General features: G+C 41.1%; 1 protein-coding gene across 1 annotated transcript in view; it reads left to right on the top strand.

Annotated features, from left to right (window-relative positions):
• Positions 1–25,995, top strand: part of PHEX (phosphate regulating endopeptidase X-linked) — a 204,547-nt gene that overhangs the window by 153,448 nt on the left and 25,104 nt on the right. Inside the window, exon 15 of the mRNA XM_052663454.1 lies at positions 6,601–6,659. Coding sequence (XP_052519414.1) covers positions 6,601–6,659 — 59 coding nt within the window. The remainder of the gene's footprint in view (positions 1–6,600; positions 6,660–25,995) is intronic.

Here is a 25,995-nt window from a genome sequence, read left to right as displayed (position 1 = left end):
AGTGCTGTGATGAACATTGGGGTATATGTGTCTCTTTCAATTCTGGTTTCCCAGCGGTGGGATTGCTGTGTTGTATGTTAGTTCTGTTTCCAGTTTTTTAAGGAATCTCCACACTGTTCTCCTTAGTGGCTGTACAAGTTTGCATTCCCACCAACAGTGTAAGGGGGTTCCCTTTTCTCTGCACCCTTTTCAGCATTTATTGTTTGTAGACTTTTTTTTTTTTTGGTAGACTTTTTGATAGCAGCCATTCTGACTGGTGTGAGATGGTACCTCATTGTGGTTTTGATTTGCATTTTTCTGATAATGAGTGATGTTGAGCATCTTTTCATGTGTTTGTTAACCATTTGTTTGTCTTCTTTGGAGAAATGTCTGTTTAGTTCTTTGGCCCATTTTGTGGTTGGGTCATTTATTTTTCTGGAATTGAGCTGCAGGAGCTGCTTGTATATTTTTGAGATTAATTCTTTGTCAGTTGCTTCATTTGCTATTATTTTCTCCCATTCTGAAGGCTATCTTTTCACCTTGCTTATAGTTTCCTTCATTGTGCAAAAGCTTTTAAGTTTAATTAGGTCCCATTTGTTTATTTTTGCTTTTATTTCCATTATTCTTGGAGGTGGGTCATAGAGGATCCTGCTGTGATTTATGTCAAAGAGTGTTTTGCCTGTGTTTTCCACTAGAAGTTTTATAGTTTCTGGTCTTACATTTAGATCTTTAATCCATTTTGAGTTTATTTTTGTGTATGGTGTTAGAAAGTATTCTAGTTTCATTCTTTTACAAGTGGTCGACCGGTTTTCCCAGCACCACTTGTTAAAGAGATTGTCTTTTCTCCATTGTATATTCTTGCCTCCTTTGTCAAAGATAAGGTGTCCATAGGTGTGTGGATTTATCTCTGGGCTTTCTATTTTGTTCCATTGATCTGTATTTCTGTCTTTGTGCCAGTACCATACTGTCTTGATGACTGTAGCTTTGTAGTATAGTCTGAAGTCAGGCAGGTTGATTCCTCCAGTTCCATTCTTCTTTCTCAAGATTGCTTTGGCTATTCAAGGTTTTTTGTATTTCCATACAAATTGTGAAATTATTTGTTCTAGCTCTGTGAAAAATACCGTTGGTAGCTTGATAGGGATTGCATTGAATCTATAGATTGCTTTGGGTAGTATACTCATTTTCACTATATCGATTCTTCCAATCCATGAACATGGTATATTTTTCCATCTATTTGTGTCATCTTTGATTTCTTTCACCAGTGTTTTATAGTTTTCTATATATAGGTCTTTTGTTTCTTTAGGTAGATTTATTCCTAAATATTTTATTCTTTTTATTGCAGTAGATTTATTCCTAAATATTTTATTATTTTCATTGCAATGGTGAATGGAATTGTTTCCTTAATTTCTCTTTCTGTTTTCTCATTGTTAGTGTAAAGGAATGCAAGGGATTTCTGTGTGTTAATTTTATATCCTGCCACTTTACTATATTCATTGATTAGCTCTAGTAATTTTCTGGTGGTATCTTTAGGGTTTTCTATGTAGAGGATCATGTCATCTGCAAACAGTGAGAGTTTTACTTCTTCTTTTCCAATCTAGATTCCTTTTATTTCTTTTTCTTCTCTGATTGCTGGAAGTCATGTGGTATTATTTCTGTTGCATTTTATGCTTTAGAAGAGAGTCACAAAGGCTAGCCTATAATCAAGAGGAGAAAACTTGAATCCACTTCTTAATGAGAAGAATATAAAAAAATTACAAACAGGTATTAAAACCAAGACAGGTCCCGTTATATTGGAGAATAGTACAACTAAATATATGATATATTTAGATATAATTAGGGAGATATACAAAATATCTAAAGACAGACTTGGTATGGGTACTATCCCAGGAGAAGAAATAATAGCATCCACAACTGGTAGGCTCTGTTAGTACAGCTGCTTAATATCTCCAAGGCTCCAAATACATCCTAGAGTCAGGGAACTCTGGGAAATCAGGAAAGGTTCGATCATGCATCTCGTATAAAATGTTTTAGTAATTCTTACTGAAGCTTCAGAGGCCCCATCAGGCTCCATCTGGTTGTTTGATTTCTTTGTTTTATCTGCCTTTGTCCGCTAGAAGTTAGAAACATTGTTTCTACATGGCTCTTACCCTAATGTTTTGAAAGTTTATTCTTTGCTAAAGGGAGGGGAGTTGGGAGGAATGGGTAGAGTAGAGATGAGTTCTAGGAATACATTTCATCTTTGATACATGCTGTGGTTCAGCTCAGTGTGATTTAGAAGCCAAGTTGAGAGGCATCTGGATTCTTCCCTCTTGACTCAAAGAGCAGACAAAAATGCTGGATTCTTTGTGTAATAGTTTCCCATTGCTGTTGTAAAGAATTATCACAACCTTATCAGCAATTCAGAACCACACAAATGTGGTTTCTCACAGTTCTGTAGGTCAGAAATGTGGGATGGCTTGGCTGGTTTCTCAGCTCCAGTTTTCATAAGGCTGAAATCAGGATGTCAGCTGGCTTGGCTCTTAGCAGGAGCCCCTGGGGAGAACCCTCTTCCAGTCTCTTTCAAGCATTGGCAGATCCAGTTCCTTGTGGTTGTAGAACTGAGGTTCTTACTTCTTTGCTGGTTGTCAGCTGGGGGCCGCTCTTAGCCCCTAGAGGACTCTGTCTGCTCTTTGCTGTGGCCCCTGCCTCTCACAGCCAGCCACAGCATGTCAAATCCACCTTGCCCTTGGAATTTCTCCGACTTTTTGTTCTGCAATATCTCTTCTTACTTTCTTTCCTATTGCATCTCTAGGGTTCAAGCCAGAGAAGGTTCCTCATTTTTAAGGATGTGCGTGATTAGATAAGGCTAGCCTGGGATTAGTTCAGTTCAGTTCAGTTGCTCAGTCGTGTCCGACTCTTTGCGACCCCATGAATCGCAGCATACCAGGCCTCCCTGTCCATCACCAACTCCAGAGTTCACCCAAACGCATCGAGTTGGTGATGCCATCCAGCCATCTCATTCTCTGTCGTCCCCTTCTCCTCCTGCCCCCAATCCCTCCCAGCATTAAGGTCTTTTCCAATGAGTCAACTCTTCGCATGAGGTGGCCAAAGTATTGGAGTTTCAGCTTCAGCATCAGTCCTTCCAATGAACACCCAGGACTGGTCTCCTTTAGGATGGACTGGTTGGATCTCCTTGCACTCCAAGGGACTCTCAAGAGTCTTCTGTAGCACCACAGTTCAAAAGCATCAATTCTTCGGTGCTCAGCTTTCTTCACAGTCCAACTTTCACATTCATACATGACCACTGGAGAAACCATAGCCTTGACTAGACAAACCTTTGTTGGCAAAATAATATCTCTGCTTTTTAATATGCTATCTAGGTTGGTCATAACTTTCCTTCCAAGGAGTAAGTGTCTTTTAATTTCGTGGCTGCAGTCACCGTCTGCAGTGATTTTGGAGCCCCCCAAAATAAAGTCTGACACTGTTTCCATTGTTTCCCCATCTATTTCCCATGAAGTGATGGGACCAGATGCCATGATCTTCGTTTTCTGAATGTTGAGCTTTAAGCCCACTTTTTCACTCTCCTGTTTCACTTTCATCAAGAGGGTTTTTAGTTCCTCTTCATTTTCTGCCATAAGGGTGGTGTCATCTGCATATCTGAGGTTATTGATATTTCTCCTGGCAATCTTGATTCCAGCTTCTGCTTCGTCCAGCCCAGTGTTTCTCATGATGTACTCTGCATATAAGTTAAATAAACAGGGTGACAATATACAGCCTTGACGCACTCCTTTTCCTATTTGGACCCAGTCTGTCGTTCCATGTCCAGTTCTAACTGTTGCTTCCTGACCTGCATATAGGTATCTCAAGAGGCAGGTCAGGTGGTCTGGTATTCCCATCTCTTTCAGAATTTTCCAGAGTTTCTTGTGATCCACACAGTCAAAGGCTTTGGCGTAGTCAATAAAGCAGAAATAGATGTTTTTCTGGAACTCTCTTGCTTTTTCGATGATCCAGCGGATATTGGCAATTTGATCTCTGGTTCCTCTGACTTTTCTAAAACCAGCTTGAACGTCTGAAAGTTCACCCTTCACGTATTGCTGAAGCCTGGCTTGCAGAATTTTGAGCATTACTTTACTAGCGTGTGAGATGAGTGCAATTGTATGGTAGTTTGAGCATTCTTTGGCATTGCCTTTCTTTGGGATTGGAATGGAAACTGACCTCTTCCAGTCCTGTGGCCACTGCTCAGTTTTCCAAATTTGCTGGCATATTGAGTGGAGCGCTTTCACAGCAAAATCTTTCAGGATTTGAAATAGCTCTACTGGAATTCCATCACCTGTACTAGTTTTGTTCGTAGTGATGCTTTCTAAGGCCCACTTGACTTCACATTCCAGGATGTCTGGCTCTAGGTGAGTGATCACATCATCTTGATTATCTGGGTCATGAAGATCTGTCTTGTACAGTTCTTCCGTGTATTCTTGCCACCTCTTCTTAATATCTTCTGCTTCTGTTAGGTCCATACCATTTCTGTCCTTTATCGAGCCCATCTTTGCATGAAATGTTCCCTTCGTATCTCTAATTTTCTTGAAGAGATCTCTAGTCTTTCCCATTCTGTTGTTTTCCTCTATTTCTTTGCATTGATCTCTGAGGAAGGCTTTCTTATCTCTCCTTGCTATTCTTTGGAACTCTGCATTCAAATGGGAATATCTTTCCCTTTCTCCTTTGGTTTTCACTTCTCTTCTATTCACAGCTATTTGTAAGGCCTCCTCAGACAGCCATTTTGCTTTTTGCATTTCTTTTCCATGGGGATGGTCCTGGGATAGTCTAGGATCATTTCCCTGTTTTAAGCTCCTTGACCTTCATTACACCTGCAGAGTCCTTTTTGCCATGCAATGTAGCATATCTACAAGATCCAGAGATGAAGGCATGGACATCTTTGGGAGGATGCTTAATCATATTTAACTACAAGTTTTGACATTAGTTCAGTAAATGTGCTTTCTTAAGCCAGCCAGTAAATTTGTGTCAAACGTTAGGGTTTATTAAAACATGAATCCTAAATTTGAAGGCAAATAATATATATATTTTATGCAAATGAATATAGGTTTCAGCTTTGACAAGAGGCACTCTTTCTTGATTTCCAGTGTTGTCTCCAGTATAATGGTGAAGAAAACTGTTTTGAAGTCAGAGAGACTAGACCTTGTGCAACTTTATAGTGTTTGTTAATCTCATTGTCCTTTCCTGTGAGATAGGTTTTCCCCCGATAGAGACTAGGAATTATTAACCTGTGGCTAGAAAGTGCATAGGGCATAATAAGTGCTCAGAGAGTGTTAGCTGCTGCCGCTACTGCTACTAATGATACTAACAAGATGACCGTCATGGGCGTTTTATAAGAGGAGAAGGTATGGGTGGACCAAGTAGAATGAGCACTTGGATTTCCTGCCAGTTTCATGTTAGTCTGACATAAATTATTAGTCTGATGGAATTACTCTTTTAGACATAAATTGGTAAAATTATTGTTCTGAAAAGGGATTTATATGTTTATTTTAAGTACTTTAGCTTAAGACAAAGGCTTGGTTTTGATCATAAAGGGCATGAAAATCACAGGCATAAAGTCAGGGGTCAGCAATCTATGGCTTGAGGCCTAAATCTTGCCTGCTGCATGGTTTTGTACAGCCCAGAAGCTAAGAATGATGTTTAGAGATAAATGTTCATAGTCGGTTTGATGATAGGAAGCAGTAACTTTGAACCTCAAAGCGTAATGTTCTCCTGCCACTAAAGAATTTTTTCCTCTCATTAATAGGCCCATATTACCAAAAATTATACTCGATTATTATATTTTCACTTTCATCAATAAAACTTGATAGACAATTTTCTCTCACTATAGAAGAACCTACATAATATCCTTCATTTTGCCTCTTGGTCCAGGAAATGCCTAAATGTTTATGATCTGTTTACAGAGAAAATTTGCTGAGTCCGAGCTAAGTAAACCTCCTGTGCATTTAAAATGCAGTGTAGACTCTTCATAGCTGGACGGCACTCCCAAGATCGCTTAGTGCACTACCTTAGTGTTATAGAGAAACTGAACCAGAAGATAGGCTACTTGTGCACCACAACCTGGCTAATTAGTGACAGAGCCTGGATGAGCCATTAGAACCTTTGGTGCTTAAATCAGTGAATGTTCCTTGGGAGCCGGCAGACCTTCTAGGTAGCATGGTTTTGCTTTATTATCTCTCTTTACACGGACTTCTGTGTTGTCACCTGTCTCAAGCCTTTAATGGACAAGTCAACCTACAAAACTCAGCTGTCCTGTGGCCCCATTGAACAGGGCCTGCTAAACATCAGTGTGTTGCTCTGTTTCCATCTGTGGGTGGATCTCTTTAGATTTGAGAATTATTCATTAAAGTTGTTTCAGAAGCCCTGGTACCCTTTTCCATTTTCAGTAATGGTGAATAACCAGATAGGTTTAGGATGAGATTGTTCATAGAGCAGAGCAACAGCCCTTAACTGAGGTGATAATTTCCCCACATGTCCCACTTCCTCATTGTTCCCTGGTTATTTGCTAATAAATTGTGCCAGCTTGTATGTGTTTCACACACTCCTGCCTGGATAATGGTGATCACGTGGTGGTGTTTGTTTCTCTTTCTACAGGTGGTTTACAAATCCAACGACTGTCAATGCCTTCTACAGTGCATCCACCAACCAAATCCGTGAGTACTAGCTCCTTGTCCCCTTAATGTGCTCCAAAATGGGCAGAACTGTGATTTAAGAGTAGGGCATTCTTTATTTCCCCCAGAAGTGACCAGGTAGGTTGGTGAAGAAAGTTTGTTTCCCTGCCTATATGTCCAGCTTTCTTCATTTTCTTTACCTTATAAGTTTTTTTGAAAGCTTTATATAACAGAGTGTTAGTTGCTCAGTCATGTCCAACTCTTTGTGACACCATGGACTGTAGCCCACCAGGCTCCTCTGTCCATGGAATTCTCCAGGCAAGAATACTGGAGTGAGTTGCCATGCCCTCCTCCAGGGGATCTTCCCGACCTAAGGATCCAACCCAGGTCTCCAGCACTGCAGGCAGGTTCTTTACCATCTGAGCCACCAGGGAAGCCCAAGCTTTATATAACCATTAAGTTAAAAAAAAAGAAAACAACTATAATATATAAAACTGCAGTGATGTTGGCCATGAAAAAGGAACAAGCTTGCACTTTTCTGTCATGATGGTCTTACTGATGTTTATTTTATTTCTAGGATTGATGGGAAAAACAAGTAGGTAACTGGGCAGATTTTAGAAGCTGTTAAGAAAAGCTTTGAAATGGTCTCAATAATCCTGGGATGTAAAGTCTTGAGTTTCTTTTATTTACATGTACTAGTACATGGGCTCGGAGAAGGCAATGGCACCCCACTCCAGTACTCTTGCCTGGCAAATCCCATGGATGGAGGAGCCTGGTGGGCTGCAGTCCATGGGGTCGCGAAGAGTCAGACATGACTGAGCGACTTCACTTTCACTTTTCACTTGCATGCATTGGAGAAGGCAATGGCAACCCACTCCAGTGCTCTTGCCTGGGAAATCCTATTGAAGAGGAGCCTAGCAGGCTGCAGCACATGGAGTCCCAAAGAGTCAGACACAACTGAGCGACTAAACAACAGCAACAAATTAGGTACATAATTATAAATACCATGATAAGTTAAAAACATTATTAAGGATCATATTGCCACAAATAAAAAAAATCTGACAGCACCAAGTGTTGATGACAGAGATGTGTAGTGCTAGTAGAAATGTAAATTGGTTTACCCACCTTGCTGCACAGTTGGGCAACACCTGGAAAAGCCAAAGATGGATGCATATGTCCACGAATGTCATTTAAGCTCTTGACATGTGCCCGAATGCTGTCACTCAAAGCGTGGTCCAGTGATTATCAGCAACAGAGCCCGAGGGGGAACTTGTTAGAAATGCAAATTCTCAGGCTCCACTTTAGACCTATTGTTCATAAACCCTGGATATGGGGCCCAGAAATCTGTTTTATTAAGCCCTCCAGGTGAGGCTAACATACTTGGGGAAGCAGTGCCCTAGAGAAGTCTCACATGGGGAGGCCCCCATAAGAATGCTCATAGCAGTGTTCTTTATAATAGCAGCAAAAGGGGAATAACTTACCTGGCACACCAAAAAAAAAAAAAAATGAATGAATTGTGCCATGTTCACACAAGGGCATGCCATGCAGCAGTGCCCAGTGAGTGACCAGAGTGATGTGGATGAAGTTCACAAATAATAGGCTGTGTGTGTGTGTGGAAAAAAACAACTTGGGAGAGTACATGGAGGAAGACATCATAAAAAAAGAGTTGGAAAGCACGCAGAACAGTTCTATATATTGTCCACAGGTCCATCCATGTGTAGTAAAAGTATGAAGACATTGACAAAAAATGATAGACACCGAGCGCACGTGGGCAGTGAGCTGTTGTGGGAGGGCAGGCTATTCCCGCTGATGCCCTTGCTGGTTTTTCACCCCCCTTGCCCCTCTTCTGGTCTCCACATGCCCTCGCTTGTATGGTGTGTACATTTAATCCCATGATTTTAAGTGCACATCTAATCCCATGGTTTTAGGCCTGTCTCTGCTGTTTGGTGAATGCAGGTGATGGAATTTATGAGGACTTGCTACCCTTGGCCCGCCCCTGCTGTTTCCCCCAGGGATCCCTCTAATATCCTCCTCATTTGCCTCCCTGCTTCTGAACTCATCCCCCTTTGATCTAGTCTAAATATAACATTGTAGCCATTTTAATGCTTTTTACAGTTGTCTCAGGCCCCTCCTTTGCTCAAAACCCATTATTAGCATCCCACCTCACACAGAATACAAGCCATATTACTTGAAGTGGGGTCTGTTACTGAGGCCTGTTATCAGCTGCCTTTGTCCCCCATCTGTTTCAGCCGCACGGGCCTCCTTCCTGTTCCCGGACCACGAAATATTCTTCCTTCCAGGCATTTGTACTCGGGATTCTCTTTGCCTTGGAAAATCTCCCCAAGTGATCTGCAGAGTTTGTACAGATCAAATCTTCCTTCAAATCCTTGCTTGAATGCCACCTTCTCATTGAGGCCTCCTGGCCACCCACTTGTGGCAGGTCCTCTGGCGTCCTGACAGGATTCCCTGACCAGAGAGAATAGCCCACTCCCAGCAGGCACACCTTTTTTTAGTGTCGCCCTCATGTGGCCACTTTGAGGAACGACAGTGTCTACAGAACTGGAACTGGTATGGAATAGTACTTAACAGTATGTTAGCTGGCGGTGTATTATTATTATGAAAACGCTATTGCTTTCTTCCCCCACCCCCAGCTTTATTGCAGTATAATTGACAAGTAAAAATTGTATATATTTAAAATATACAACACGATGCTTTGCTATAGCTCTGAGTTGAGAGCTAAGCTGCATGTGTTACATGGGCACGGATTTTCAGTTCAGTTCAATCGCTCAGTCGTGTCCGACTCTTTGCAACCCCATGAATCGCAGCACGCCAGGCCTCCCTGTCCATCACCATCTCCTGGAGTTCACCCAGACTCACGTCCATCGAGTCCATGATGCCATCCAGCCATCTCATCCTCTGTCGTCCCCTTCTCCTCCTGCCCCCAATCCCTCCCAGCATCAGAGTCTTTTCCAATGAGTCAACTCTTCGCATGAGGTGGCCAAAGTATTGGAATTTCAGCTTAAGCATCATTCCTTCCAAAGAAATCCCAGGGCTGATCTCCTTCAGAATGGACTGGTTGGATCTCCTTGCAGTTCAAGGGACTCTTAAGGTCTTCTCCAACACCACAGTTGAAAAACATCAATTCTTCGGCTCTCAGCTTTCTTCACAGTCCAACTCTCACATCCATACATGACCACTGGGAAAACCATAGCCTTGACTAGACGGACCTTTGTTGGCAAAGTAATGTCTCTGCTTTTCAATATGCTATCTAGGTTGGTCATAACTTCTTCCAAGGAGTAAGTGTCTTTTAATTTCATGGCTGCAGTCACCATCTGCAGTGATTTTTGAGCCCCCCAAAATAAAGTCTGACACTGTTTCCACTGTTTCCCCATCTATTTCCCATAGCTACTATTTATAATAATATGGGTTTTGTTTATATAATATGAATTATATCATTTGGAATAACTTATTGGGTGATAGAAAATTCTTTGAATTATCTATTTTTAAAGAAAATGTTTTACTAGGTACATGGAAAAGAATATATGTAGCATGCTAGAACACAGAAAGTTATAAAGTATACAAGAAAACATATAATAAAATAAATAATGTTTATGAACCCACCACACATCCAAGAACCAGAACATTCCTGATGTCATTGCATTTGTCTATGTTCCTCTCCATGCCTTTCTTTTTTTTAAGATTCATCCAGATAGCATGTGGCAGTATGACTTTCATTTTCACTGCTGTGTAACATTCCATTGTGTGACTGTACCCTAGATTACTTATCTGTTCTACAGAGCTATGAGTTTCCCTTTTCCTAGGTTTTCACTGTTCTAAACAGTGTTGCTCTGAATATTCTCATACATGTCCCCTGAAACAAGTGTTTCAGGTATATACTATGATTGAGTGGAATTACTGTGCAAATACTCAACTTTACCAGGTAACACCCAATGTCCACAGTGAGTGTTCCAAAGTACAGAGTGTTTTCACCAGTTCTCATTTTCATCACTTCTTGGCATTGGTAGACAGAATTTTCACCATTCTAGTGAAGGTAATAGATCAGTTCTTATTCCAGAAAAAGCATTGAGATAGATTCCTCACCAATATTTCCACATTCACCTTCCAATGTCAGTGAATGCTTACTGCTCTTTGGGGGATTTAAGTATGCCTAATAATATTTTTGCCTCCAGGATTTATCCCTGTTCAACCTTTTTTTAAATTTTTTAATCTGGGAAGAGCTGATCTTATCAGAGGTTTACTGAAGAAGCAGCCATTTCAGGGTAACCGAGTGGTTTCATGAAGCCCAGGAGCAGAGGGGTTTTGGAATGGACAATTTGAAGCAGTATTTTAATTAAGAGATTCAAGCTGTTTCTATTTTCCTAATGACCAGTGCTTGCTCTCTTTGTAAATTACATTCTCAGGCAAGATGACAAGGAGTCCTATGGGTAACTTTTTTTCTCTCTTCTCTTTCTTATTTTCTGGACTACAAATGAAGACAGGTGGAGTTCCTTCTTATACATTTTCCCACTGGGTTTCCTGGGATGCCCCCCCCTCCTCAACCCCCAACTGCCTTCTTTTTGCTCCACTGAAGAAGTGGAAAATTGAGGTGATTTTCTAAAATGAATATCTTTATTGATTAGGGGCAGATTCTGACAGCATGTGGCCATCTGTTTAATTGGGTTTCACATCTAGTTGTAGCTATACTTAGTAACGTGATTTATGAGAATTTCACTCAGTTCCCATTATCATTTTCTGATTTATGCCATTTAAGTCAACTTCTGCATGTGGTAGAGACTTGAGTAGAAAATAGAAAACCTGTAGGGTTTTTGTTTATTTGTTTGTTTGATTTTACAAATCCATTCTTGTATGTGAAATCCTATGACTCGTGGTCATCTTTCAATGTTAGATTTTTGCAGGGTGTTTATAGCTTCTTATTTTTCTACCCTTGTCAAGCTAGGTAGCAGTGTCTTCAGACACAGAGTGTAGTGTGAAATAATAATGACTTAAATCTGCTGTATGGGAAGTTATACTCAGGAGCTATTGCATAATTTAATTATATTTGAACTGATAAGTGGTTAAACAGGAAGACAAGGAGCTGAGGTTGTTAGTGCCTAAACTTGTGCTTCCCTAACTCTGTGATAAATATAGAGCTGGTCTTCCTGCTTTTAGTAAGGAGACCAAACTTTGATGAGAGACCCTGTATGCCACTGATTCAGTTGCATGACCTTGGGCAAGGTGTTTCTCCTTCCTGAGCTCTCTTGTCCTCATCTGCCATATGTTGAGGTTAGAGTTTTTGAAAGGATTTAACAAGATCAATTTGAAAAGTGCCAGCATATCATCAGGGTCATGGTTTTGTATATCAAAAACCGGCATGCCCACCAGTAATGCCTGGGATAGCCAGTCAGTCACAGGATACACAGCATAATATGAAGCTTGGGGGAAGGGATATTTTGAACTTTTGTCCTCAGAAGATTTTATACATTAAAACAATATTTTGGTAAACTTCCATGGTGGTCCAGTTGATAAGACTCTGAGCTTCTACTGCAGGGGGCTTAGGTTCGATCCCCGGTTAGGGAACTAAGATCCCGCATGCCACATGGAGTGACGAAATAAATGTTCATAGCAGCTTTATTCATAATAGCAAAAATCCGGAAAGAACCTGATTTCCATCAACAGGAGAGTAGGTGAATGAATTGTGGTATATTCATACAACTGAATATTACACAGCAATGAAAAAGAACAAACTGCTCCATTCTACAGTGTGTGAGAATGCTGCTCACTTATAATGCCCAGTGAAACAATGCGTGGTTCCATTTATATGAAGTTCAGGAATAGGGAAATGAATTTGTGGTCGAAGTGATAGGATTAAAATAATGATGCTCTTTGTTTGGGGGGATATTGACTGAGATGGGGGCATGGAAACATCTTGATCTAGGAAGTGGTTGCATAGGTGATACTTCGGTAAAACCTCACTGTGTTCTATTATAATTTTTTTATATACCATAAAATTTTGCCTTTACTTTATGTATAAACACCTCAACATAAATAGTAATACCTCCGTTCTCCCTTTAAAATGTTTAGAATAGCATATAGCACACATAGACATATGGGCTGATGACAGGTGACCTCAGACCAAGCTGCCAGAAGTGTAGATGAGGGATCACAAATATTTTCTGTAAAGGGCCAGATAGTAAATACTTCTGGCTTTGGAAGCCATATGATTTCTGTTGCAAATTCTCAACTTTGCCATTGCAGCCACGGACAGTTCATAAACAAATGAGTGTGGCTGTGCTCCAGTGGAACTCTTTAGAGGGCTATAGTTTGCCAGTCGGAGGTGGAGAGCACTGGGAGAGGACGGGATCCAGGGAACCTTGTAGCATGTTGCTGCCTCAGGTTCCAAAGTATAATACTTCGGGTCCAGTCAGGCAGTGGTCCCAAGCCGTGGTGGGGAGCCACTCACATTTGGTTCTCATCTCCACTGATATGGACTGGTGTTTAGCAGAAGATTCACTTCATGTATTCCGTATCAAAGTGTATCTGCGTAGTGCCTCATTTCAGTATTAGTTTTTTATCTTAATAGGTCTCAAATCATATTAAGCATTTATTTTAAGCAAATAAAATCTTGGTTTGAAAATAAGCGAGGCCTAAGGGCTAAAACCAATGATTTTATTATCTTATACACAAGGGATTTAGTTGCCTCAGTTTAATCACAGATACTCTGCTAAAGAAGATAAGCCTTTGTCCAGAGGCTGGGCTTATACTGGCATCAAACTGTAGAATTAATCCTGAAATCAAACATAGACTTGTTTTGCTGTTAAGGAAATAACTGTGTTTCAGAACTGGTAGAATTTCTCATGCTTTGCTGACTGCCTGAAACCATAAAGTGGAAGCCAAGTTAGCAAATACTCACCTGCGGCCTCTACTGGACTTTAATGAAATTAAATCCCTGAATCTACTTGATGGTGTGTTTGAGGAGAATTTGAAAATAATCTGCCGTAGTTTGGGAGCTCGAAGAAAGGAAACTCAAATGGCCACGTAATCCAGACTTCTTATTATCTAGAAGAGATCCTGACAGAGCAATTCTTAGTAATTTTTCTACTGATTCATGTCATATTTATAGTGCCCCCCCCCCCCCCACAATGGTTCTTACTTTCTGGTAGTCACACTCCTGTGTAGTCTTTCCAGCACCAGATGAGGCTGACCTCTGTAACTAATAGGATACTGTAGAAATGGCAGAGTGTGACTTCTGAGGCTAGGTCATAACAGACATATGACTTCTGCCTTGCTGTCTTGGATTGATCACCCGAGGGGAAGCCAGCAACCATGTCATGAGGGCCCTCAGGAAGCTGGTGGGGAGGTCCACGTGTAAAGGACCCAGGCAGGGCCTCCTGCCCGTGACCAGCACCCTGTGCGCCTGCGATCTTGGAAGCTGGTCCTGTAGTCCAGCCAAGCCTTTGGATGATGGCGGCCCACACTGGTATCCTGACAGCAACCTCATGAGAGACCCTGAGACAGACCATCCAAATAAACTGTGTCTGAATTCCTGACCCAGAGAAACTGTGAGACAGTAAATGTTTATTGTTTTGAGCCACTATTTGGGGGGAATGCTTTGTTAGAAAGCGAAAGATAAGTAATACAGACATTACAACTCCCCAGGTACAGTTCAGTGCTAGGTCTATATAATATTGTATGGTGTAGTAAAGAGTGTGGGCTTGGATTCTGAATCCTGACTTGGCCACTGATAACTCGCGACCTTGAACAGGTTGCTTAACATCTTTAGGCATCAGTTTAATTATCTATAAAATGGAGATAATAGTAGTAACTATCCTGTAGGGTTGTGAAGATTAAAGGTGGTAATATATATAAAATGCTTGGAAGAGAAACTGGTTTGTAGTACGTAATCAATAAATCTTAGCTGTTAAAGAGTTCTTGCTTTTGAGGCGTCGGGAGAGAGAGACTTGTGATCAGTCATTTATAAGAAATCATAGTGTGCAACGGAAGGGTGTGCAGTGCATCCTGGTAGCCTCAGAGCAGTGGTAATTACCTAGGGGAGTGAAGGTTTGCTTCACAGTGAAAAAGGCATTTGAGTGGGCTTTGAAAGGAAAAGAAATCTGTAGGCAAAGATGGTAGGTTGGGACATGCAGAAGTACTGGCTGGTACAAAGACAACACACACAGAGGATGGCAAGGTGGTCACAATTGCTGGGGGACAGACTGCATGTGTTAGATGCGAGGAGGAAGGCATGATGGGAGATGAAATGTAGGAGAAGTAAATAAGGACCTTATAAGCCACATTGAGGAGCAAGCCATAGGGAACTGGTACAGCTTTCTTTCTGGAGAAGAAAATGGCACCCCACTCCAGTATTCTTGCCTGGAGAATTCCATAGAGAGGAGCCTGGCGGACTACAGTCCATGGAGTTGCAAAGAGTCAGACACAACTGAAGTGACTTAGCACAGCACAGCACAGCACATCGTTTCTTTGGGAGGTGAGAAACGTCAGTCTCAGTTCCTTGGTCTTAGTCTCAAAGATCATGGCTTGAAGAGGGAAAAGACTGAGGCTCCTGAGGCCACTGAGGCCAGCTAGGGGTTGGGAAAGTGGTTCAAGAGAAGATTGGGGAGGGTGTAAACCTAGGTGGTGGCAGTGGTGAGAAGAATTAGGGAGCGGATAAGTTAAATCCCAAGATTGTTCTCAAATAATGGTGTAATAATAATACAAGTAGTTTCACAACTTTTCCACTGATGCTTTGAAAAGAAAGTGAAGTTGCTCAGTCGTGCCCAACTCTTTGCAACCCCATGGATAGTAGCCTGCACCAAACTCCTCTGTCCATTGGATTTTCAAGGCAAGAGTACTGGAGTGGGTTGCCATTTCCTTCTCCAGGGAATCTTCCCAACCCAGGGATTGAACCCAGGTCTCTCATTGTAGACAGACGCTTTACCATCTGAGCCACCAGGGAAGTCCAGGACTCCCATAAAATGGAGAGTATAATTGTTCTTTGCAGCTGCTCTTCACTGAGAACCACTAACGTGCCAAGCATTGTGCTGGATACTTTACCGTGTGTCGTCTCTAGTCTTCACGGAAGGTCTCTAAGCTTGGCATTGTGGGCCATTTTACAGAAGAAGAAACTGAAGCTCAGGGAGGCCAAATCACATGTGAAAGAGCACACAGCTAGCGCAGCTGGGATAATAATGCAGCTTCTCTCTTTACAGACTTAATCTTCACCCTACACTGCTTGATGCTGGGTAAGAAATGTGAGAATTACATGAAATGGTACCTGTGAACACACTCAGACAAAGTTGCAAGCATGATATAATTGTATGTTAGAGTAATCACGCTATTCTGCCCTTTCCATGTGGTAGGGGGTTGTTTCTGTTTGATATGGAAGCAAGATATTGTTGGATGTGGGGACAGCCAGGAGGTGAGGATTGGAAGATCAGGTGGCTGTGCTAATATCGTGTCTTCAAGGGTGGGGCCTGGAGCAGCCGCTGATGAGTGCCGTCTGTGAGAATGAGCTGTTGGGTTATGCCCTGATCTTCCAACCATTGGATTCTGGTAGAGTGGGGGAGGGGTGTTATGGGTTATATATTTTGCTCTATTTCCCCAAAAATTGGAGAAGGAAATGGCAACCCACTCCAGTATTCTTGCCTGGAGAATCCCAGGGATGGGGGAGCCCGGTGGGCTACCGTCTATGGGGTCGCATAGAGTTGGACACGACTGAAGTGACTTAGCAGCAGAAGCAGCATTTCCCCAAAATGTTTTTCTTCACAAAATTTACTGTGAAATTCAAAAACTTTTGTTAAGTGCATTGAGGTGAAGTCATGAGCAAACTGCAAATAGTTTGCAAAATGGTGTATGTGATGCACTTAGCAAGGTCCTGGGACACCTGCTATGACTATTTTAAGACGTTCTTGTCCTGGTCTAGTCCAAGACTCTGGAGGTCCTAATACAGCCTCCTGTCTTGGGGCCTGACCAAGGAGGCAGCTGAGAATGACATTCTGGGCAGTGCCACTGAGGGACAAGGTGCCTTTGCGTGGGGAGCACTGTAGTCTCACAGCATCCCTAGAAATGGTGAGTACCAGGACCCATGCCCAGAGGGACATGTTTACCACCTGCCGTGTGCTTCTGAACATGCACGCATGGGGCAGGACACATGCTATTTCCAGCCAGAAGACTGGCAGCTTCGCTGCAGGCCACCAGCAGAAAGCACAGAACAGTTTTCAAGGTCAGTAGGGCAGCCCTTGTGGCTCAGCTGGTAAAGGATCCGCCAGCAATGCAGGAGACTTGGGTTCGATCCCTGGGTTGGGAAGATCTCGTGGAGAAGGGAAAGGCTACCCACTCCAGTATTCTGGCCTAGAGAGTTCCATGAACTCTATAGTCCATGGGGTCGCAAAGAGTCGGACGTAACTGAACGACTCTCACTTTCTGACTCAAGAGGCAGGCTGTGAGCGGAACATGCTCTGGGAGTGACATGGATATGAGCCAGAGTATGGAGAGCATCAGAAAGCTGGAAAAGAGCCGTGGTGAGAGGAAACGGGAGTCAGAAATCTCCCTCATCTGCCACGATGGCCACAATCTCACTTGTCCTCCCATGAAGGAAAATGAGTTGTTTTAAACCCGTATTACAAAAGTATTTTATCTTTATTGTGCCAAGTCTCAAAGAATTTAGAGAAGCTAAAAATATTTTTAAAGTGAATCGTACTTTAAAAATAGCTACATTTAATACCTTTGTTGAATCTCAGTATGTTTATCTACCATATGTATAAACTGAAATTAAACATGAGCTCATCCAATTATGCTGTTATTTTTCCCCACTGACATTTATAACAAATATTTTAGAAAATTTATTACGAATTCTTCTCAGTCACCATGCCTAGTATTCCACCAAATAAAAGCACCTTAATTTCTCTAATTTTCTACTGATAGACATTTAGGCTGTTCTACTATTGCAAACAACAACAACAGCGAGAACTACTGAGATGCATTTTGTGGCTAAGTCTTTGTCAAATATGAGAGTATTCTTTAGGGTAAATGCCCAGATGTGGAGAAATGGCGGAGTCAAATGGTATGCTCAATTTATGAAGTTTTAAAATACATGTTATCCTGCTTCTCTTAAGAAGAGTGGTACCAATTTATATGTTCATTAACAGTAGATGAGATGGTTTTCTTTTACTGAGTTAGGCATTGTGAAGATACTGCTGGAGGAGATGAATAAAGAGACTCAGTGTTTTTTTGCTTGTTTTGTCTAATTGATAAGGGGAAGATGTTAGTCACACCCAGGTATGGCTCAGTAACACCACACAGGCATTTGTTGAGGCATCTACTGTTCTCCCAGGCCTGAACTGAACATCACTACCCATAGTGTCAGTTTTGAATACCTAGGATAGCAATTGTGTGTGTGGAATGACCTGGTGCAACATGAGTAGAATCCGAGATACTGAGCTGCACTGTGGGAGGAAGTCTGTGTTTTCTCTGCCAAATGTTGAACTGGAGCAGTGGTTCTCAAAGCATGGCCCCTGGATCAGCGGCATCAGCATCATTTGTAATAAATGGACCTTACCTGGTCCCATCCCTGACCTCCCAAATAAGAAACTCTGGCAATGGGCCCAGCAATATATGTTTTAAGAAGATTTTAACTATCAAACCTCTGCTGCATGCTGAAGTTTGAAAACTGCTGAGCTATAAAAATGGAGCAAATGCAAAAGAGGTCAGACTCGGGTGAGTAAAGGTAAGGAGGCTAACTTGTCCTGGTTTGCCTGGGACTGTCCCAGTTTCATCACTGAAAGCTCCACATCCTAAGAGCTCCTTCAGGCTTGGGCCAACAGCGATGGTTGGTCACCCTGGTAAATAAGAAGAGGATCTGTTTATTGCAGCCTGGAGGTAATTATGGCACAAAAAGAATAGAAAGGCCAGAAGAGAAGGTTTCAAGATGGAGGGCAGATTTTGGAAGCTGCTTTCTGCTTGTCAGTTCTAGGCTGATGGATATGGTGGCAGGAGGTTACCTGCGGGAAGCCAGCAGATGGCCAAGGCATCTTGCTGAATCCCTTGACATGAGTCACAGCTGTTAGAACTTGATATTTTCTGAAAAGGGGATGGTTGGCATTCACCAAACTACTGCAAGATGCCAAATTGAAAAAAAATCCACTATTAATCTTAGCAGTGATGACAGTGAAATCCCTTTACAGCAAAAAATATAACCAAAAGTGCTTTGTAATTGCAGCAATTTCCATGTTCCTACTGATGGCCCCCTAGCTTCTGGAAGAATGGTATCCAGCTTATCTGATTATGAGAACTAATCCTGAATAAGATGTTACAGTCATTCTCTCTTAGAGTGAGAATTCAGCCTGGATTTTCCAAAGCACTTGCAATTAAAACTATTTTTGTCCTTTTGTAAAATCATAATTTATAAGCCATGTAAAGTTTCAGTTTTGAAAGAATAGTCTGTGAAATTATAATACAAATATCTAATCATATGTTACAAGTACTGCGTTGAGGAGCAATAAAGAGAGGAGAATGAGACAAGAGGGCTGATTTATATACATCAGTTAAGTTAAATATAAGCAGCTCCTTATTTTTCCTAAACTGAGATTTCTGTACTTGTTTGCATATTAGAATCACCCGGGGAGCTTTTATAAGCTCAGTGTACATCAACATACTGACGTTTAGGGCTCCATCCCAGACACCGTGACCTGATGTGTCTGGGCCAGGGACATGGGTTTATTTTATAAAGCCTCCCCAAAGGATTCTAATATACAGTTGGGGTTGAGAATCCTTATTCTCACAGAGGGGGGTCACAATTAGGACACACCAAAATAACTGGGGACCTGTTGAAAACTCTGACCCCCACTGATCTTACAAATCTTTTACCCATTAGCCTATACATGTTTATAGGTAACCCCTTTCCACAACACACGTATGTATCTACTCCCATGTATCCAGTATTTCTCCACTGAATTTCAAGAATATTTCAATTAAACATACACTTTAGAGAGATTTGGTATCAATTCACCTTCCTCTTTAGATTTGACAAAATGGATTTTTTTTTTTCTAGTTAACATCCTTTTCCCTTTCCCTGGGTTGTAGTTTCTTTGAGGATGTTTGTAGGTTTTGGCTTTCTTCACTTAGTTTGATGATCCTTAGTTCTATCTATGTTCCTGAAAGTTGAATGGATGTATTCTTTTTTGTGTGTGTGGATTTCCCAGTTGCGCTGTGGTAAAGAATCTACCTGCCAGTGCAGGAGGTGCAAGAGACATAGGTTTCATCTCTGAATCAGGAAGATCCCCTGGAGGAGGAAATGGCACCCCACCTCAGTTTTCTTGCCTGGGAAATCCCATGGACAGAGAAGCCTAGTGGGCTATAGTCCATGGGGTCATAAAGAGTCATTCGCTTGCACACATACTAAAAATTGGAGGCCTCCCATCTTATTAAATCTGACCAAACATGGAAACAATAGGAAATGATGTGCCAGTCTGACTATAGTTATTTTTTAAAGTCACCATTTGTAAATGTTAATGTATTAAAAAAACTTCACACCTAAAAATAACCAAACTTTGGAAGATAATGTTTTTAAAATACTTGCCACATAATAACCTTTCTGAGCCATATACTTACAGATATCAGATATAGAACTTAAAATTAATGTGGCAATTACATGAAAACATACAAAGAATGTAGGGAAAAGAGATTAAGTTCGTTCAATATTGTTAGGACCAAAGGACTCTGATCTATATCAGTATTTTGTCTGATTTTCTCTTTGTAGCCTATGCTCTAACCACAAAAGGGAAAATATCCTACTTTCATTCTTCGGTGGTAGGGAGGGCTAAGAGGACATAGGGGTGATGGAATTGGCACAGAGCTGGGCAGGTCTTTTTATCTTGTCAATATTTGCTTTTTGATTGAGAGTTTATTGGAAAAAAATATGCAAACCTCAAAACTACACTAGTTTGGCTATGAATGTAAGGGAATAGAACCAATAGAGTCCCTAATCTAGGAGGTAAACAAAAACCAGGCTTTGAACAATGGAACATATCCCCATTCTGGTGTTGAATATGCAAACTTCAAGAAGTAGCATATCGAGAGTATTAATAATGTTGTGTAATGTTTTAGACTTTGGCTAACCCCCACTTATAGGTAATGTTTAATCCCCATCACTCTTAAGAGTTTCACAAAGTGCAGATTCCATTTACTCAACAAATATTTATTGAGTGCTTACCACATGCCAGGCATTGTTCCAGCTCTGAAGATACTGCAGTGAAAGAATGGTAAAAGCAAATAAAAGCCCTTTTGTTACGAAGCTTGCATTCCAATTGGGGAAAGACAGACAATACTTTATAGACAATAAGTAAAATGTAGATACCATAGATGGTGGTATTATGATGAGATATAAACCATTGAGGGGGATAGGATAATACGTGGCTCCTTTAAAAAAGCACTAGGGAAATCCTTAGTGAGAAAGTGACATTTGAGTAAATATCTGAAGCAAGTTTTAAACATAGTAGTGGGAAGTTCTAGATTGGGGTGAGAAAAAAAAGAGAAATTACTAATTTTTATTTTGATCTCTCTGCATAGTAGATTGGCCAAAAAAGTCCATTTGTGTTTTTGCATAAGGCTCAATAGTTTGACTTTGCTATGCCTGAGGACATATGTTTGTTTTCTAGGGTCTAAGCTTTAGGATAACGGATAGCTTTAGGATAGCTTTAGTTTTTTCTCTATATTTACCTATAATAAAAAAACCTAATTAATATGATTTTACACTAATAAAATGAATACTAGAACCCAGAGACATTGAGGCATTTGCCTTTTCCTGGAAAGATGTAGCTACAGTTAAGATATAACTATGACTTTAAAGGCCAACTAGTTGAACCTGACCCAGTGAGTGTGATCAGTTCTTTCGCAGTTGTGTCCTAAACAAAAGTACTCTATGCCTTATACTGTTACTGTTTTGCTAAGACTGCAACTGGATTAGTCAGTATTCATCAATAGAGTTATGAGAAACTGCAATGAAAATGGAAGGCTGACCAAGTAGAAAGCCTGAAAGCAGGCCTTATGATTTTCCTACCTGTAGATTTGAGAAAGAGAATTTTTTGCTACCAAATAATGAGGTTATTATAGCATGTATGTTTGTGCATAGCTGTGTCCGACTCTTTGCAGCCCCATGGACAGTAGCCCGCCAGGCTCCTCTGCTGATGAAATTTTCCAGGCAAGAATACTGGAGTGGGTTGTCATTCCCTTCTCCAGGGGATCTTCCCAACCCAGGGATCGAATCCATGTCTCTTGTGTCTCCTGTGTTGGCAGGAGGATTCTTTACCACTAGCGCCACCTGGGAAGCCCATATAAATGCCAGTATTTTTTGTTTTGTTTTGTTTTTTTTGGTCAGAATTTTAGTGTTTGAAATTATTTTACTGCAAGCTGTATTTTTGCTTGAAATAGAAATTTGCTGGTATTTACAAATGTTTGAGCAAAATAGTGCCATGTAAGCTGAGTAGACTATAAACTGTTTTTGGGTAATCTTTGGAAGAATTTTCTGTAACACACATACATTTATTTCTTTTTAAAGAATTTCTTTCTTTTTGGCTGTGTTAGGTCTTCTTTGCTGCATGGGCTTTTCTCTAGTTGCAGTGAGTGGGGGCTACTCTCCAGTTGAGATGCGTGGCTTCTCTTGTTGTGGAGCACAGGCTCTAGGACACGTGGGCTTAGTAACTGTGGCTCCTGGGCTCTCCAGCACAGGCTCAATAGTTGTGGCCCATAGGCCTAGTTGCTCCGGGCCATGTGGAATCTTCCCAGATCAGGAATTGAACCTGTGTCTCTTGCATTGGCAGGTGAATTCTTCACTGAGCCACGAGGGAAGCCCCACACATGTTTATTTCTAAAAGAGTTTATTTTAATTACAGATGATTACCTTTGATTAATCAATATTGAAAGCATTACATTTATGTCCAAAGCCCCATTAACCACACACCACCCCAAATCCCAATGATCTCTAAGAGATAAATGACTACTGTGACCACTCTGATATGTATTTTATAGACCTTTAGTGTGAATTTTCATACATATACACAAACTGATAAGAGGGTTACTTTAAATATATCAATGGCATTTATATGTCTGTATCTACGCCCTGACTTATGCCAGTAGCATCTCTTAGAGAGTTTCCCATGCTAGAAGATGGAGCTCTACCTCTTGACTCTTCCTTTGCTGCACAGCAGTCCCTAAAATGGTTATATCATTACGTCATTCCCCTCCTGTTGGACATCTAGTTTGTTGCACGCTTTTCTCAGTTACGGCGATGCAGCAATAAACGTATTTAGTCATGACTCTGCAGTGCATGTGAGCCAGTGATTGGACAGTGGTTCTTGAAGTGTGGTTGCCCAAGCATCAGCCTCACAGGGGAACTTGTTAGAGACGCAAATTCCTAACCAGCTCTCTGGACCTACTGACTCAGAAACTCTAAGGGTGGAGCCCAGTAATCTGTATTTCAATAAGGTGATTCTGATGCATAGCCAAATTGGAGAACCACTGGCATGTAAAGGTTTAAGAGATGACTAAATTGCTTTCCAAAATGCTCGCAACAATTTATACTCCCACTAACATGCTTCCTACACCCTGGCCAATATTACCTATTATTAAATTGATCAATTTTTGCCAGTCCAACAGTTAAATTTCTCTTTCCTCCCTCTCCCTCCCTCTCTCCTCTCGTGTTCATATATGTATGTGTATGTATGTGTACATACATATGCACACATACGAATTTACCTTGTAAGGAATGTCTCCTATAAATATACAGACAGAAAAAGAATCTTGAAAAGTGTGAAATAGGTGGCAAGGCAGTGCTGAAATGGGAAGAAGAGGAGATAAATATGCAAGAGAAAATAAGAAAAGTCTATTAAAAAGGGAGAGAAAAAGAATCCCATTTCCATTTATTTAATTATTTTTCACTTCTCCCTTTGCTCAATAGAACTCACTCACTTTATGAGATAAGATACTGAGTTGGCCCTGTTGAAATTTGATCTGTCACTCTTGCCAGTTGACATCTCCAAAAATGCAGCTTAAACTGTTAATCCATTCACTTCAGCTAAACGGTCCTAAGGGCATCAGATTCTTGTGTTGATCAGTGTTGGGTTCCCTGGCCCTGACAAGCTGTGAAGATCCAGATGATCAGGGGAGCATGATGGCTGAGGCTGGCGAGTCTGGGGCCTCTAACAGCGACAGCGGCAGAAAGGAGGCTCAGGCAGGTGTCAGATGCTTTCCTGTAAAGGGGTTGGCAGTGGACATAAATGCTGCCAGCTGGGCACCTTACCAAGCAAGAAAGCCATAATGATTTAATAATTAAATCACATTGGTCTGTGATCATTGTTCTTATTAGCAAAGATCATTGCTTTTTGATGATATATGAGACAGAATTTTCATACAAACACTGTGATTTGCATATATATGTGGTATATATTTGCATATATATATATATATATATATCTCCAAGTCAGAATGACTTACTAAAAGTAATCACCAAAAAGAGGATGGAATTTTGATGTAAAGATGCCAAGGATATTTAAGAAAATGTGGAAATTATGAAGATTAATTGACATCACCCCTCTAGAGTCAGATGCAATTTCCATTATGTGAAAGCAGCAGAAAGAGAGAAGACTCCAGGCTGGATCCATCTCCGTTGTGCAATAAGGTTTTTGTACCCTGCTATTGCAAAATTGATGTTATTAAGAAAATATCAATAATATATATATGAATTGCACAAATTAATATTTCACTTCTAAATTAAGAACCTGCTTTCCTGCCCTCATGACTCATAATGTCCTATCTTGGAGGGGAGGTAGACAGGTTGTTGAGAGGAAAAGAAGGGAGAGAAAACCTTTGAACTCATGAAAGAGCTTTCAGTCTCTAGGAGCCTTGAGCATTAGCCCTGTAACAGGCAGGGATGCTGCAGAAAGTATCTCTTTCTAATGTTTTTTTGTTACTATTCATTGCAATTCCCAGTTGTAATGACTTGTAAGTGCAGCTCCTAGGATCCGCTCTAGGGTACAAAATTTATGGTGAGTTGCAGTGGCAAAGCACAGCAAGGCATTTCTCGCACTCATCTGTACCCTGGGCCAGCTACATAATTTGTGGGGCTCGGTACCAAATGAAGAAACAGGGACCTCCTTTTCAGAAAGCAGGAAAAAGTGCTGTCAAGGGGCTGCAATAGAAAGCTTTGGCTTTCGTCTCTCATTCTGTAGACTGGTCACAGTATTTTTTATCTGCTATTTAGTACTGTGAGTTGTAAGGAAAATTAAAAATTTAAATCATCAGCATTATTTTACCATTCATCTTTATATTGTACAATGCCAAAACAAATGCAGATACAAGAACTTTTACCTGAGCTATGGAATCACCAGAATTATAGTTTGTATTTTCTAGCTTATACATGAGTATGTATTTTCTTCTTGTCAGGATGGTGGAAACACTGCATAAAACTAATTCAGCAGGTTTTATTTCATTTTTTATTCCATGTGCATTCTATCAACAGTCTCTACCTTTGGTATACTGATGAATAAGGAAGGGCTGAAAGGGAGAGACCAGGGGTAGTCCTATCTTTCCCTTTCCTTTTATGTCATCGTTTTTATGTATATGGTTGCCTAATGCAGTGAAGTAACAGGAGTAAGATAGAATTCTTATCTATCTGATAAGATAGAATTCTTATTCACGTTCTTAGAATGCCACTGCTGCCTTTGGTGGTCAAGGCAAATTCTGGTTCCAGTTGAAAGAGCCCTCTTGTGGCTGTCAGAACCCCGGCCTATTCAGTCCTAAATGTAACATACTTAACTTGTGCTTGCTTTGAATCTTGCTGAATTCACGCATGTTGTGGGTCTACCAGAGTTCTGTGCTTCCAGGGAGCATCTTGTATGCTGTGTGCAAATAGAGTGTAATAGGAACTGTGGACAGAAATGTTGTGCATGGCTCCTTTACTCACAAACGTGCTTGATTGTCCCCTTGGTCTCCACTTCCAAAATCACATTCAAACATAAAGTTGCTAAGTGTTTCAGACAGTGACAACAGAGCGTTAAGTCCAATGTGAGGTTCTTTTGCATGGGGCCCTGTGTGACTGCGCTGGTTGTGCACCTATGAAGCCAACCCTTTCTGTGTCAGGGGAAGCTGCAAGACGGCTGGAAGACTCTTTCATGTGCTGTGTCTGAAGGAACCCCTCTCACAGCAGCCTGAACTACTGCCCATAATGTATCTACACAAAATGGTTTCCTTGAAACTGACGGAATGCACTGATTTCAAACTCAGTTGAATTAATATCTTAGAGGCAGTTGGATCTATTCAAGGGCTCCTAGCTCCATGAGGAGTACCTTTCTGATGGGCCTTTGAAACTCCAAGGCTAAAGCTACAGTCA

Source organism: Budorcas taxicolor, chromosome X, assembly GCF_023091745.1.
Source record: "Budorcas taxicolor isolate Tak-1 chromosome X, Takin1.1, whole genome shotgun sequence".
Lineage (NCBI taxonomy): Eukaryota > Metazoa > Chordata > Mammalia > Artiodactyla > Bovidae > Budorcas > Budorcas taxicolor.
Note: the sequence above shows the minus strand (reverse complement) of the source record. Positions and strands in the feature narration are given on the sequence as shown.